At 39.3% G+C, this 17,204-nt stretch overlaps 1 protein-coding gene across 2 annotated transcripts in view; it reads left to right on the forward strand.

Moving 5' to 3' along the window:
• The window catches only part of SLF1 (SMC5-SMC6 complex localization factor 1), a 39,116-nt gene that overhangs the window by 4,935 nt on the left and 16,977 nt on the right, over positions 1–17,204 (forward strand). For both annotated transcript variants that reach the window (XM_044445747.1, XM_044445749.1), the window contains exons 4-9: positions 5,409–5,652; positions 7,518–7,680; positions 8,738–8,869; positions 9,870–9,914; positions 14,452–14,601; positions 16,294–16,460. In XM_044445747.1, the coding sequence (XP_044301682.1) occupies positions 5,409–5,652; positions 7,518–7,680; positions 8,738–8,869; positions 9,870–9,914; positions 14,452–14,601; positions 16,294–16,460 (901 nt within the window). The remainder of the gene's footprint in view (positions 1–5,408; positions 5,653–7,517; positions 7,681–8,737; positions 8,870–9,869; positions 9,915–14,451; positions 14,602–16,293; positions 16,461–17,204) is intronic.

Consider the following 17,204-nt stretch of genomic DNA (forward strand, 5'->3'; position numbering starts at 1 on the left):
CTTTCGATACCATCGACCATGGTATCGAAAGCCGCTGAGAGGTCCAGGAGAACTAACAGGGATGCACTCCTCCTGTGTCTCTCCCTGCACAGGTCATAGTACAGGGCGACCAAGGCAGATTCAGTGCCGTACCCGGGTCTGAAGCCGGACTGAAATGGGTCCAGATAATCAGTTTCATCCAAGAATGCTTGGAGTTGTCCCACCACCACCCGCTCTAGCACCTTGCCCAGGAACAGGATGTTGGCCACCGGTCTATCATTGGTGGCCACCTCTGGATCCAGGGATGCCTTCTTTAGGACTGGTTGGACTACCGCCTCTTTTAAAGGGGACAGTACCCGACCGTCTCTTAAAGAGGCGTTGACCACCTCCAGGATCCAGGTGCCAATCCCGTCCTTGGCTTTCTTAAGTAGTCAGGATGGGCATGGGTCTAGTAAGCAGGTGGTAGGGCGTACTTGTCCAAGCACCTTGTCCACATCATCAGGCTGCAACAACTGAAATTCATCCATTAATTGTGGACTCGATGGCGTCGTTGGCATCTCCTCAGTAGAATCTGGTTCAAGCTCGTGACGAATCTGAGCGATTTTCTCCCTGAAATGCCTCACAAAGTCATCACAGCGGGCCTTTGAGGGTGGTATGAGATCTTTCTTTGGGCCTGGATGTATCAGCCCTTGCACCACCCGAAAGAGCTCCGCTGGACGGCATCGTGAGGAGGCAGTGGAAGCAGAGAAGAATTTCTTCTTCGCCGTCCTCACCGCCACAGCATAGGCCCGATAATGGGCTCTTAAGTGTGTTCGGTCAGATTCACCCCGTGATCTCCTCCACCTACGCTCTAGACGTCTCCCAACCTGCTTCATTGCCCGTAATTCAGGTGTATACCAAGGAGATGAATGGGCTCTGCCAAGTGGGAGAGGATGCTTGGGAGTGATCATGTCAATAGCCCTGGTTATCTCCCCATTCCACAGTTCAACCAGGGCATCAACAGGATCACCAGCCTTGTCAACCAGAAAATCCCCCAGAGCTTTCAGGAATCCATCAGGATCCATCCGGCTCCGGGGGTGGACCAATACAATCTGGTCCGCACCCTTACAGAGGGAAAGGCTGCTCTCGAGCTCAAACCTTATGAGGAAGTGATCTGACCATGACAAGGGCATCAAACTTAAAATTCCTCACCCTCAGATCACCCTCTTCCTGCCCCGTCTAGAAAACCAGGTCCAGAGTGTGTCCACGTTCATGGGTCGGGCCACTGATGTGTTGAGACAGCCCCATGGCCGCCATGAAATCCATGAAGTCCATGAGCCATAGACTGGGATGAAGGGCATACATGAATACAAATGTATGTGTTGAATTACTAAACAGCCTAAAGTAACTCTAAAACTTGCTATTCTTAAATAATTGGGAGTTGGGACCTCTTGTAGAACTATAGCAAATCACTCAAAGCTCCACCAGTAGATCCCAGTACACATTCTGCCCAACCCTGATATAAAAGAACAGTGTTCGAGTTATTCTGTAGGTTAATCATTGTATCTGACTCACACTTTAATAGAGTTTTTTCACTTAGGGTGCAGTCTTACAGTTACCAGTTTGACAGTTGAAGGGGTTTGGAATGAAGCAAAAGGCTCCCAGTGACACCAGAGCTGGAAGAGTGCTGCCTCCCATTGGAAAGGTCCCAACAGAAATGCCACTGAACACTTAATAATTGATGATAATTAAAAAAAAAACACTAGGTGACAACTTCTGCTTACAGTTTTACCCCAGACTTGGAAACATTAACAATAAAGTTACCATCATCATAATGTAACTTGTTTTTTTAGCATTGAGCTCCATAATACAGTGGTGCCTTGGCTCACGAACGCTTTGATTCACAACCAAATCAGGTCATGTACAAAAATTTCGTGAAAATTTTGGCTTGGGTCTCAAACTCCGCATTGGCTGGCAACCAAGATTGTGGCCATCTCCCCACCCCCTCAAGTGGGGAAATGGCAACGATCACAGTTGCATTCGTGCAGGGAAGACATGTGTAATCATGGGCGCACTCGTGCAGGAAAGATGGGCGCAATCTCGGCCATTTCCCCCACCACCAACCAGCACGATCATGGTCATCTCCCTACCCCCGCACCCCGAAGTGGAGAGATGGCCACGATTGCAGTTGTGTTCGTGCAGGGAAGACATAGAGGAGCTGATGACAGAAGAACTTGGTGAACTCCAGAGTGAGGAGCAGAAGGCACTTGCTGAGGAAGAGGAAGACAGGGAGGAGGTTAGCAGTGATGTGATACAAACCATTATGAAAAAATGGAACGAGTGCGAGGATTTCTTTGAGATGCACCAGCCCAACATAACTGTAACAAACAGAGTGTTGAATCTGATGAATAATAATGTCTCTCATTTCCGGAGGGTTATGCAGCGCATGAAAAAACAAGTGACTATAGACAGATTTTTCACCAAAATTGGCCCTGCAGTTAAGAGACAAAAAAGAGAGGAAACCCCTGAAAGTTCTTATGGAGGGGGACTCTCCCTCAAAACAATAACCTCCCCCCCCAACCTAGGTTAGTGTTCTCCACTGTACTGTACTTTGTTACTTTGTTGTTCTTTGTCACTTTGCTTCTAAATTTTCTGATTAAAATAGTTACAGAATGGATTAACCTTATTTACATTGAACCTTATGGGGAAATTTGACTTCGTTTGCAACCAAAATTTGGCTCACAACCACATTCGGAGGGGCCAGAATGGATTAACCTTATTTACATTGAATCTTATGGGGAAATTTGACTTGGGTCACATCCAGAACCATGGAACGGATTAAGTTCCTGAGCCAAGATACCACTGTACTTATTTTAAGGCTACAATCGTAAGATGTACATCCCAGGAGTCACTGGATGTTCTCATCTGAACCTCCCATGTTCTGCGATGTTCTTCAGACTATTTAGCCAAAAATTGGGCATTTGGAAGGGATACCTGATTGGCTGAGGAAACTAGGCTCCTTCAAAAATCCATTTTGCCTCTAAACAAGTTTTAAAAGCTACAGCAATTGAGAGGCTGATCCAGTTAATTCTCCTACTACAAGAGAGTGGAAAGGAGGGGAAGTGTGTGTCCACTCTTCCTTTTGTCCTGGCTGTCATGAGCTGGCAGAGCTGAGGAAGCAATAGTTTCTCTTGCATGGGCTACTATAAATTTATTTTTATAGTAGTTTCTTCTACAGGGCAAAAAAGGAATAACAACAATTTTTAAACAATTGTACTTACTATCATAAGTAGTATGTGCATAATAATACAATCTCTAGATCTTCTTTTACACGTTATGTTTTACTATCTCTGTTTTTTCCATTCTAAATATAATTTTAATAATTTTCAGCCATTCCATTATATTTTGATTAACAATCAGGATAAACATTGTCTAAACTAACTATACTTTGTGGGGGGGAAAGTAGTTTCCCAACTAGAATGAACCAGAAAATTGTGCTTATTTTTGAAATGGAAACTTTTGATCTTATGGAGAAGGGGAGTAAGTGAGCCTAAAGCTTATGAATTAAAGTTGGCATTAAAGTTCCCTTAATGCCAACCATTACATCTGAACCAGGTCGTGATGCATGTTTCCCTGATGGCAACTTAAATTTTCTTGTGTCACTATCAATGGAGAAAAACCCCCACTGTTGATCTCCAGAAGTTTGTTGCAGCTGCTTACTTGTGGAAGCTATCCAAATGAAAGAAAAGTGTGCTTGAATGTTTTTGGTATATTAAGCCATTGTAATGTCTCTTAATTATGCCTCTGTTGTCTACCTGCCCTCCACTACAAATCTATCAGAGATACCTTGGTTTTGTGTAGTAAAATATTCTCATCAAGAAATAATAATGTACGAGTATTGGGTAATGATTCTTAAAGAAAAATGGTTTAGTATGCATCCCACCCCCACCCCCCCGACACACACACTTTTTCATCAGACGATTGCTGGAATCCAAAGCTAGCACCTATAGAAGTACCATCTGCTAAAATGCTGCCGTGCAATGACACAATCTGCTCCACTCTGCTGTGAAATTGATTAGGATCAGAGTTTCAGTTGCTTCAGTTTGAAATATACTGTGGTTCCCTTTTGTACTGCTGCTATTGGTATGAACCCTAAAAACATTGGAAAATGTGGTTTGGGGCAAGGAAAAAAAAGATCAGCACTATCAGAATCACATTAAAGCAAGCATAATGCATCCATGATGTGCTCCCAGTAGAAGATAAATCAATATGGGACTCGGGTGGAAGTGCTATTATAATTGCTTCTAAAATTTCATACTGGCTTAGGCTGTATAGTTTTCCAGAATTAGGATAATCACTGTGCTGTAATAGCACTTTTCAGTATTGGGTAGTTGATAGATTAAGGGTATTTATGTCTCACATTTTGAAGGTGAAAGGTATTGCAGGTTTAAGTTGCAGAAATATGATTGTGTATCTGGCTTATTTGTCTTTGAGAGCAGATTTTGACAAAACATAAAGGGGTATATTTGAAATATATTAAAGAGAAATAAAAATTTAATGTAGATTTTGTGGAAAGGATCCTTGAGCAAGAATGGACAAGGGATTTAGTCACCAACTTGCAGCCATTATCTCTAAAATTTGTGTGTTTTGCAGTCAGGTATTCCTCAACCTGGTGTTCCAAATGCATAATTAAAGAACTGTTTTACTATGTTAAAATGATTAAGCTTCTAAACTTAAAGGCTTACATGCATCCAGGGCATGAAGTGAGATACAATGGTGATGATTTTTGGCACTGCCACATCTTGCATTCTGCAGTACTTTCTAGACAAAATATCACAGAAGGAGAGAGAGGAAGGGTGCATACATTTGGATACCATATAACCCCTAAACACTAATTTCCTCCTCTCCTGGTTCCTCCAGCACGCCCATCTTGGCACAGCTGGCACAATTCTTCCCGTAAGAGCTGTGTGGGGGCCAAAACGGTCTCCATGTGCAGAGTCCTAGCTCTACATTTGCAGGAGCTCAGAGCTGTCATTTCAAATAATCATCTGGCCCTCCTGACAATGTTGGGAGGCCATAGGTTTGCACCTGTAGGCTGCAATGTAAAATCTGCTTTCCTGGGAGCAAGTGGTACTGAATTTGGTAGAATTCACTTCTAAGTAGACATGCATAAGCTTGCACTACTAAAGTAGTATAGAAACATATAATCATAATTCTAAAAACGTGTCATTTTTTAAGCTGCAGGATTCTTATATGTAAAATAACATGTAACATGTAATGTTACAAAAGCATGTTAATGGTCTAGAAAACATTTTTTAGTGTATGGAAATACATTAAAATATCTATTTGCTTTAACAGAGGTTGCTGCTAATTTTGCTATTTGATCTCATTTGATTGTCATTTGTCTGCACAAAAATTCTTTTGTGGATGACAGTTCATTTGCTTTCCAGGAAAGTGGATACTAACTAAGGACTACATAATTAATAGTGCTGAAAGTGGCAGATGGCTTGATGAAACAACTTACGAATGGGGATATAAAATTGAAAAAGGCTCACATTATTCACCTCAAATGCAATCTGCACCGAAAAGATGGCGCGAAGAGCTGACACGCTCTGGTGCTGCAGGGGCCTTCCACAGATGGAAAGTTGTCCTCCTTGTTATAAGAAGTGATAAACGAAAGGATTCTCTCATAAGGTAAGATATCTGAAAACTGAAATAATAAATTCTTGTGGAAATAGTTTTGTGTTAATGTTTTTTGTAGTTTCTCTGGGCCAGAGCACTTATGCTGTACGGCTGCTTCAAATACTTTTTCTTTATGTGACGATAATATCAGTGTAGAGAAAACTGTGCAGTTAGTTGTGAAGTGTGTATTAAATATTAGTTTCTCTACAAGTTGAAGGGGAGGGTTCCATCTGCCAAAACAAAATGAATGGCACACCCCAAAATTAATAGTGCATGCCCTTTTTAACATGGAAATTATTGCTGTCTGCAGAAAATGACATGTTCTTCCGTCTACCACTTTGTAGAAAGTACAGAGTAAACTGACTTCCAAAACAGAACTAGTATGGTGTTGTGGAAAATGCTAAACTTCTGCTGCGGAATTCTGGGTTCAAATCTCTTTATTGGAAGTCCATATAGTAAGCTTAAACAAATAACATTAGAGTATAACCTACTTCACAGGACTATGAGGAGAAAGTGAGATAATTACACATATACTGCTATAAACTGTTTGGAGAAAGTATGTAGGATATAAATATGATAAACTGCTCTTTTTAGGGTTCATTCCATTCTGTGAGGGGTGTTTTCCTCTAATATTTATGTAAACCAGCAAAATATGTCATGCCACCCCTTTGTAATGACAATTACTCTACTTAAAAATTCAGTTTTATTTTGGAGATGATTTCTTTATTATGCCCAACTGTTATTTTACTCCTTTACCCTTTGTTCTTTAGAAAGGTTATTTTTACTTTATCTTCCAATAGCAATCCCCTATTTTCTTGGCTGTTTATGAATTGGGGCAGGGGGAAATACAAGAAGATGGCAGTTGTATTATGGCACCAGAATAAATCTGTATTGCTGTACCTTGTAAGACATCTTGTTTTTAAATCCTTTCATGTTGAATCAAAATAGATTGTTGCATTCTTGCTTTCAAAGTAAATTGTTTAGTTCAAATCACTGTTTTTCAAAGTGATATAGGTGCTTGGAGCCTCAAGTATTTGACAAGTGGCAGGCAAGAAAAATTCAGTAGGGTTGGCTGCCCCTTCTCTATACCCATGTGTGTTGGCCTGGTTTTCGCACATGCGTTCTTCAAGAGACTAAATTTTGCACCCTGTTTCAGCAATAGTGAGGAGAGGAAGCAAGAAGCCTCTCTCTGCCACTTGATAGCTACAGGTAGAAATAGGAGGGAAAGCTATATAATGTTGTGCCTTGGATGTCATTGTTAGATAATGTGAGTTTGACTTCAGGTTATAACAGGTGAAGATGACAGAACATGAAAGGTAAATTGAATTTGATAATTGTGAGAGCATAGCAGTTGAAACTGTACCAAATTTATATTTTTATGTTTATATGAGGTTGTTACCATGTGAAGAAACTTGATAACTTGCTTGGATAGAGGGAAAACTAAAAAAAAACAAATATTTGATTTGTTTATGCTAACTTCCATACAGGGACCATTTTATACAAGTGGACTTGCAAGAAAATGTAGGAAATTTAACAAGTGTAGACCAGATTTAAAAAATCATGGTTTGAATTGCCTTTTGACTTACTGTCCAATAAGATGGACAAGTGCAAACTTCTCTGAAAACAGAGAAGCATTATTAAAATATCTAGGAATAAAACACAATTATATTAAAACTAGTCAGTCTTATTATATTGATAAATCAAAAGAACTGTGTTTTTCTTAGAAAACTTACTTTTTAGTTACATGTTTCTCCATTTCCACACAGGCAGACTCCTGAAAGTATAAGCTAAGGGATAGAATTGTACTTTTCTACAAATGATGTAGGCTTTAAAATAAAATATATTTAAAGCAAATTTAAAATACTTCATTCTTTCAGGGTTCTGGAGGCAGGAAAAGCTACTATATGTGCAGCATTAAGTGAATCAAAGGATATTACTCATGTGTTGACTAACAATTCAGCATTAAATGGAAGAAGAGAGAAGCATCTCTTTGGAGTCCACTACTATCCAGTTCGCTATTTAGGAAGCTATCTCTTAGAGGCAAGTATACTTGAAAACATTAAAATCTTAGCTGTTAGTCTGTGTCAAAACTTCAAGTAGACTATCATAGTACTTATGTTTTAACTCTGTTAGATGTCCAAAAACTACTTCATTAGTAACTGTCTTGAAGTGCAAATTATTTTAGTGGCATTGGGTGTGTTCCACACAACCCAATTTTAGAAACAAGTTATAAACCCTGGTTTACAAAATAAAATTGGGTTATAAACCCTAGCTTGTTTGAAAGCTCTTAATCATATCTCTGACGTCACACATAACAAGAACCTTTGATTAAGCCCAAAGCTTATTCCTGGCTTGTGCAAAGGGATAGCTTCCGTATAATCTGATGTGCCTAATGCAGCCTAATCTTGGCCTGGTTGAAATCTGGATGGGTCGTTTAAATGTTGTGAACAGCCCAGAGAGCTTTGGCTACTGATGGTATAGAAATGTAATGGTCTTTGTCGTCGTCGTCATCATCATACAAGGAAGAGGAAGCAGCAGCCGCTGGGTTGCATGCCGTTCATCCATATGGATATATGGCTTACTATGAGTAAAGCCCGTGTTGCAATCATACTAAGCAAATCTGTACTTGAAAACAAGTGTTGGTACAAAAATCACCTGGCTTTTTGCTCACATTTAATAGTCAGGACTGCGAGCATGGTCCTCAAAGCTGGATTAGGGCTTCTACTTGGTAGTCGAACATGATTAGAAGAGCTAATTTAAGTCTGCAATCCTGTCAGCAGCACACAGTGTAAGGTACAATGCACTTTCCTATTTGCCTCATGATGCCAACATCCTCGTTAGCTGTTTGAAGTTATTACTTGAGGTTGTTACCAGCACATTACTAGTTGAGCTAAAAGTCTTGCATGTGACTACCTGTAGACTCAGGTCAATGTATTTAACAAATATTCTTTCTAAACATTTTCACACTCATTTTCAGTTGCTTCAGTGGTACAATCTAATCCCCAAAATCCTAATGTTCATGCATATCAGTTTCAGTTGTAATCTCCTTCATCTACTTTGCTTATATAGGTTATAATATACTTTATGTATTGTGCAGAATGAAATTAAAAATGATATTGAAATATACCAGAAGAACAATCTTACGCTGGAACAAGAATCAAGAAATATGAATTGCATGCATCTTGGAGAAGTGAGAAGTACACTGATAAAGCATATGTATTTTCAACAGGTAAAGTCAATTCTATCTAAACCTCTTGCTTTATGGTAGAACTGGAGAAAAAGATATTTGCCAAGAAAAATATGCAAGATTTAAAAGTTTTAAAGTAAGCCAAAATTACTTGCTCATGTTCAAAAAAATACTCTTCCCCATTCCAATTTTTTGCACACCTTAGAAAACTCTTCCTGTGGGCTAGTGAAGCCTCTGGAATGGCATTAGGTGTTGTCCTTGACTGAAGTGAAAGATGCAAAATTTAGGAAATCCTCTTTGTGTGAGCAGAACTGCCTTCAATTTATGCCAAGTCTTCACCAAATGCAAACCAATGGGTGGCATCTAAAGGTTGCAAAATCAGAGGACCATTTATTTCTCTGCAGCCTCTAGGCCTGCAGACCTTTGTGAACAGCTTGAGCTGTGTTGTGTCGGGGGGGGGGGAATTGCTCAGAACTAGTCAGAGGAACCATGTGTGTGTAAGTTAATGAAAGCATATCAGCCCAATTAAGTATCAATCTAGTTATCTAAACTTGACTCTGTTCCTTGGAAGCTTGTGGGCCAGAGTTGTTTGCAGGATATGGGTCTACTGTCCCCTCCTGAGACATGTATCCCATATACTACACACCAGCACTTTCAAATCCCACTTGCAGGCAAGCTGTATCAAATTGGACAAAACAGTATATTACATTTACCCATTTGGCAGCTGAACTGGAAGGCTTTCCAGCTGCAGGAAACTTTCAGTGCATGTGTTTAAATATGTGTGTCGGGGGGTGGGGGGGTATGAACAAACCTAGTGTTAAAATGTTACCAGTAATAATTTATTTAGATACACTGTCTCAATATCTGAGATTTGAGATCCTTTGTTATGAGACTATGATACGAATCTTTTGTAAGCTTAGTAGAATTCAAAGGGACAGATTTCCAAATTATTTGTTTTGTAATATTATTGTATCTTAGGGCAGACAAATTGTAAACATTCATATGTATATCTGTATAACATCAACTTGCTTTCAATTTACAGGTTATGCTAAGCAAATATACTCAAATGAATGACTGCAGAATAGAGGTAAGTATATGGGGGGAAAGGCCTCAACTCCTTGTCAATAATTATATTTCAACAAATGCATCTTCAACCTATACATATTACACTAGAACAGTAGAAGGAGAAAACCCTGAACAGAAATCACTCTTCATAGCGCTGATCAGATCTTTGTGGTCTGGGATCTAGAGAAGCTGTTTGTAGATGCAAACCACATGTGTGGTCATTCCTCTTGCATGTCAAATGTTGCTACAGAGTATCCATGAGCTTCAGGCATGTTTTTGGGGGAGCCATTAGGATCAGCAATAGGAAGAAGTATCTTAAAAGACCTGATGTGCACGCAGAATACGGCATACCTTTTTTGGTTCTAGTTGTTGATTCTTGTGCAGGGGTGGGGGTGTTTGGTTTTCCATTGTACAAAGATTGACTGACTGTTACCCAGGTTTGCTTCTATTTTTTATGTATTTATTTAACTTATATTCCACATTAATTAGCCCTAAGGACTCTCTAAGCTGATTACAGGAAAACAAATAAAAACAACAGTAAGAGCAAAATACAAATGTGAAATAGCAACACTAAAACAAAAATAAGCATAAATGCATAGCAATACACAGTGATGATACACAATAAAAACCTCTAACCAGAGTAACAATATACAATAAACTATACAATATGCAGTTGAGAGATTAGGTGTGAATAGAGTTAAACAGTATGTTAAAACTATGGAACAAAGTAAAACCATATTCCTTAAAATCAAACAGTATAAAAACAGTTATTAAAAGGTATAATAAAATTGTTTTTGCCTGATGCCTAAAAGATTGTGGTGAAGGTGCTGGGCAAATTGCTCTCAGGAGGCCTTCCCATAGATGAGGCACAACCACTGAAAAGGCCTCTCTCTTATTCACCATGCTCCTTAGCTCCATGGAGGATGGCTCTTTCAGAAGGGCCTCCTCACCTGATCTTAGGGGTCTGGTAGGTACATAGGGGAGCAAGTGGTCCCCCATGTAACCTTATCCCATGATGTATAGCATTTTATATGTTAGAACAATTGGGCATAGAGCTCAGCTGGTAGATGATATAATATTGGAGTAAAATGGGTGTGCAGATTTGCTTGTACCAGCAGTCATGCTATCTTATTCTGTACCAGTTTCTGGACCATCTTTAAGATCAGCTGCACATAGAGCACAGTATAATAGTCCAAGCAAGAAGTTGCAGGAGTGTGTGTGAGTGTGGCTAGGCTCTGCCTGTTCCATATCTCTGGAATGAGTCTGGTAAAGGACTGTTGCTCTTCCCAGGAGGCAGGCATTCTGCACTTTCCATTTTAGTGTTTTCCAAATGTAAAAGCAGATTTTTGTTTGAATTTTATCAAAACAAATGCTTTTCTTGACTTTTCAGATGCATGGTGATTTCAGTAGAATCAGTCTTTTAGAAAAGCTTTCTGATCATCAGGTTCAATACATATTGGTATAAAAAGCTGGAGCCCTGTGATAAAGCACATGCTTTGCATGAAGAAGGTCCCTGGTTCAATACCCAGAATCTCCAAGAAGGGCTGGAAATTATTGCCTCACATGATAGAAAGCCAATGCCAGTCAGCATTCACAATACTGGGCTAGAACCGATGGTCTGACACAGTAAAAGGCAGTTTCCTATCTATGTGTATATCTATTAATGCACTGGTACCTCGGCTCACAAACTTAATCCATTCCATGACTCTGGTCGTGACCCAAATTGGTTGTGAGCCAAGTCAAATTTCCCCATAAGGTTCAATGTAAATAAGGTTAATCCATTCTGTAAATACTTTTTTTAATCAGAAAAATTAGTAACAAAGAACAACAAAGTAACAAAGTACAGAACAGTAGAGAACACTAGCCTAGGTGCGGGGGAGGTTATTGTTTTGAGGGAGGGTCCCCCTCCGTAAGGACATCGGGGAGATCTCCTTCAGGGGTTCCCTCTCTTCTTTGTCTCTTAGCTGCAGGGTCAATTTTGGTGAAAAATCTGCACGTTCTGGTCGCCTGTATTGTCGCTTTGCATGTTCTTTTTACCACCATGATTGCTCTGCACTTTCTTTGGAGCCATTATTTAATAAGCTTCACGGCAAGTGACCACAGACCACAGGTCTGTCTGCGACCGTGAGTGGGGAAGATGGCCACAATCATGCTCGTGTTGGGGGGCGGGATGGCCATGATCATGGTCGTCACCTGATGTGGAGTTCGCAACCTGAGGCAAAATTTTTCTGAAATTTCTGTTCATGACCCAATTTGGTCGTGAACTCTGAGGTGTTCGTGAGCTGAGGTACCACTGTACTTATGTGCCATTTGATATAAAAGATCTCTAAGTGGTTAATGTGTGGAAATTAAATACCTTTAATCACACTAATAAAATATATTTTAAATAAGTAATAAAAGCAATTTAAACTTGTATAACAATTTGGAATAGTACCAAGTGCAGTAAGATGGAGCAGCATATGATTAATTGCCATTGCTTACAAGCCAGGGAAGGCATTGAAGGACATGTACATTTTCAGGAGATGCCTGAAAAATAACACATTTCCTGCTTCCTGAACTGCATGGCAGAGAGTTTTCCGGAAGGTACTGGCAACAAGAAGGCCTGCCTTTGAATTACTACATAGTGACATTCTGTTGGTCATAGAATAACCATTGAGGCCTCCTCCAAAGATCTGAACGGTCAGCTTTCACAGGGGAAGGCAGTCTGCTAGATATCCTGGCCTCAAGTTTTTTAGGGCTTTATGTCAATAGCATAAACTTGAAAATTACTTGGTAGCGAATAGCCAATGAAGTTCTTTTGGTAGCGTTGTTTGAACATACCTGGGGTACCACTAAGTACCCTAGCTTTTGCATTCTTTGCTAGCTGCAGCTTCCAAACCAGGTACAAGGGCAAGTCCTCATACATTTCAATGCATTACAGGAGTGCAATTGTGAAATTACCAGTGCATGAATCACTGTGACTAGGCTGTCTCTATCCAGGAACAGGTATACTTGGTGTACCAACTGAAGTCAGCACTGGACGTTTTGAGCTATGTGGATTGTCGGGGCTTGATCTAGGGAGTTTATCAAACTATGTACCAGCTCCTTTAGAGGGAATGCAGCAACATCCAGAACATGCAAACGGACCACTTCCAGGGCAGGGGAACCACCCAAACATACGTTCTCTGTCTGATCAGGATTTCTGCTTCTGTTTATGAGCCTTCATCCATGCTGTAACTGCATCCAAACACCAGTTCAGAGTATGCGCAGAGTTTCCCAATGCAGATGTCACAGAAAGAGAGAGTTGGGTATCATCAGCAGTACTGGTGACACCCTAGTTCCAACAGCCATTCCTACCAGCTTCATACGGGTATAAGATTCATACAGATCATGTCCCATAATAGTGTTCTGTGTTCAACCACCAAGATATTGAGGCACAGTTCTGTGAAAGTAACTGCTGAGAGACCAAGAAAAAGAAACAATGTCATGTTACCCCCATTCGTATTCTGAAAAAGGTCATTCTGCAGGGCAGCCAGGCAGATGCTTTCCCAAAACTAGGCATGAACACAGACTTGATTCAGGCAGTATGATCCACAGTATCATGTAGGCATGCATTTACCAGTCTCCTGATTCATCCTTTAAGTTCCTCATGGCTAGCTGAAAGACTCCATAAAGGACAAGGATCAACATCACATGCAGTTGGTCATACAGCAGCAAGCTTCTTGTCTACAACATTGTTTTTTATAGTGCCTCTTAAATGTGATTTGTATCGTTACTGCAAATTAATTTGTTTTTAACAGTGTATTTAAAATTACTTAACGTGAACCAGGAAACGTGGATGGCACAGTAGGTTAAATTGTTGAGCCGCTGGCCTGTTGATCAGAAGATCAGCAGTTCAAATCTAGGATTTGAACATGGTGAGCACCTGCTGCTTTATCCCAGCTCTTGCTTACCTACCAATTCGAAAACATGCAGATACAAGTAGATAAATAGGTACCACTTTGGTGGGAAAGGTAACAGCATTCTGTGTGCCTAGGCATTTAGTCATGCTGGCCACATGACCATAGAAGTGTCTTCAGACAATGCTGACTCTTTGGCTTACAAACGGAGATGAGCACCAGCCCTAGAGTTAGACATGAGTAGCACGTGTGTGTGTGTGTGTGGGTGGGGGGACCTTTACCTTATACATGAACCACTTTGAGATGTTACTAAGTGATACAGAATTATTACAAATTAAATAAGTAATCCAAATTAATTAGCATATTTTACAGAATTATTTTAATACTAGTATTTATAAAAATTGACAATAGCAAGCACAGTGTTTTAACAACAACACTCTCTTTTCTGTGTCATATAGGAGGGAGTACCTTATGCAAAATACGTTTCCTATGACAGATTCATGCAACTCCTAAAAGTAAAAAATATATCCTTTGCTCTCAGAACTATTGCTTTTGCTGCTTAATTGATTAAGCAGCGAAGTCAGGATGAGTCAACTAAGCTTTTTAACAACCCTAGTTTATTTCTGTTTATACCTGAGGAATGCTAATTTTCTACTAATAATTGAATCTTTCATTTCTTAGGTGAAAAATGCTCATTCTACAAGAAACAATATACTTGAAGAACTAGTAGACAATCATTTATTTCCTATTGCAATCACAGAATTTCTTTCTGGGAAAGATCTAATTCCTCCTACTAAACTTCTTCACTCACTTCTGCAGCACATACTGCAGGTAAAAATGATAGCTTATGAGAACTTGTGTGCTGCAGTGGTTAAGTTATTCCAGGGTCACCTGTTTGTCTTACCTCAGCTATTAACTCATGGACAAAGTAATCCTATCTGTTGCATGGTAAGCGGGATAGGAGTTCAGAATCCATTTGCATGGATTTCCATGTCTGTAGCCAGGGTTGTATGAAAGCAACCTTGCATGTTGGTGGAATGAACAGGTCTGAGATGAAGTGATGCTGTACCTGCTCCCAGCAAACTAGTTTTCCATAGGTTTTCCTAAGTTTGTAAATGAATAGATGCCAATTGTAAATTAGGCAAGCTTGGCAAATTCAAACTTGTAATTAATATTTTTCAAGTGATTATTCTTAACATGTATGGGACAGGAGATATATATATATATATATATATATATATATACATGCGCTTCTGGAACACATGTCTTAATGGAAAAAGGAACTGACAGCATAATTGAAGTGGTTGTCAACATATCATGCACAGTTCTTTGGGTGACTAAAATGAAAATTACTTCCCCCACCCCTTACATTTAAACAATGTAAGGGAATACATCCTGCTTTTACAAGTATATTCATACTTTTTCACATAATATAACATTATCACATTATATATGTTAAATATTTTCCTTCAAATATTATTTATTTACAGGAACAAAAAGTAACATATGCACTTTATCTTTGTTTATTAAATACAAGCAAAATAGGCAGGCTAAATCAGATCCGCCTTGAGGGCATCAGAACATTTTCCAGTGGAAAATGAAATTGTTCCAGTGCAACTTTACCCTTTGTAAGAATTTGAAATTTTCCAGAGACCCTCCATAATTCTTCAGCATCTTCAGCCCCACTTTTCCATCTTCCGCTCCTTCCTCTGTTTAATATGTGCTTAATATACAAATCTGTTTTAAAAGGTTGTTATGAGGATTGAGCAATATATGACTCGGTTAGCATAAAAAACCCTAACCTGGTTGGTTAGACCTCCCACCTGGTCATTGCTTTCACCTTGCATTCGACTCAGCAAGTAACCTGGAATGTTCTACATTATCCAAACTTTGAGGTCTGGCTTAATGAGGAGCAAACAACCCAGAGTTTTAAACCCTGGGTTTGATTGTATGTGACTTTACCCAGACTGAAATTTAATTGCAGATGCTGTTCCAGGGGCTGGCCTAGGCTGGCTATATTGTTCTCATCCATTGGGGTGGCAATTGGACCTTAAGGAATCACAAAGATAAGGAGATCTCCTCCTTTCTAAAATATACACACATGCATGCACACAAACCCACAGAGCTTGAAATTGTGAGCTTTCAGTTCATCCAATGCAATTTTAAATTATCCAATTGTTTGTTAGGAGTTTGTGGTGAAAGCTAAAAGATTGCCTAGGAATCTTTTTTGTGCATACCAGCTTCAGTTCCAAGATGGAGGCAGTGTGGATATAATAAACAAAATGAACTCTGCTTCAGTGGAAGAGCCATAACATAATTCCAGTAAAATTGTTTACTGCCAATTTATTTTATCACATTTGATTATACAGATCACCTTGGAAACATAATTGAGGAGTGCTATATGATTTAAAATAATAAGTAAATATTTGTAATCTAGAAACCTTGCCTAATTCCAGTGGCAAAAGCAATGATTTAACTTTGGAGCACAATATTAGGCTAATTTTTGTTCATGTTTGTTTTTAGGAATATTCAGTTCCTACACTTCCTGCTCAGTATTTTCACATCATGTATGCACTGCTCCAACATAATCCTCCTTGGAAATCACCTTCCATGTTAAGATACTACCTAGATGTTCTTCAATGTCCAGTTTGCATGAGGGGAACATGGTCTCTAATAGAGATGCTTGTGAGGTAAAAATACTAAAGAATAATTACATTCAACAAATTTTGGGGTGTAGATTTTCATATAGAGTGGAACTTTATTAAGAAAATGTTTTTTTTAACAAATTCTTATTTACTTAGTCTATTTGTATTTTGCCTTTCTACCAAAAAATGGCATTCATGGCAGGTTGAGCCAATTTAAATTGATTAAATTGATACATCAAAATGCATCAACAACAGTTACAGAGGGAATATTATTGAAAAGAGCATCCAGTGATTCTGACACTTGTAAAAACTAAAGGCTTTCTTAAATAAAGTAAATTTTGTCTACTGATGGAAGGACATCAAAGAGGGCAAACCTAGCCTCTTGGCAGGTAATTCCATATCCTAGAAGTGGCCACTAAAATACCTCTTCAAACACACCCTTGAAGGCAGCCATCTTCAAAGAAGGGCCTTTTGAGAAAGTATTAAAGTTCAGGCATTCTCATATGGGAGAAAATGATATTTCAGGTAGCCTTGTCCAAAATTGTATAGGGCTTTATAAGTCAACACCAACACTTTGAGTTCTGTCCAGAAACAGACTAGTAGCCAGTGAGCCTAATGTAACAATGGAGTAACATGCTATGTGTAACCAGCCCCAGTCAAGTGTTTGCTTATAGCATTCTGGATCAGCTTGTGTTTCTGAACCAGTTTCAAAAGCAGCCTCATTTGAAACGTGTTACAGTCCAAAGGAAATGGAACTAAAGTGTATGATCATGGCCAGATATCTTTCTA

Source organism: Varanus komodoensis, unplaced genomic scaffold (assembly GCF_004798865.1).
Source record: "Varanus komodoensis strain SLA01 unplaced genomic scaffold, ASM479886v1 scaffold5, whole genome shotgun sequence".
NCBI lineage: Eukaryota > Metazoa > Chordata > Lepidosauria > Squamata > Varanidae > Varanus > Varanus komodoensis.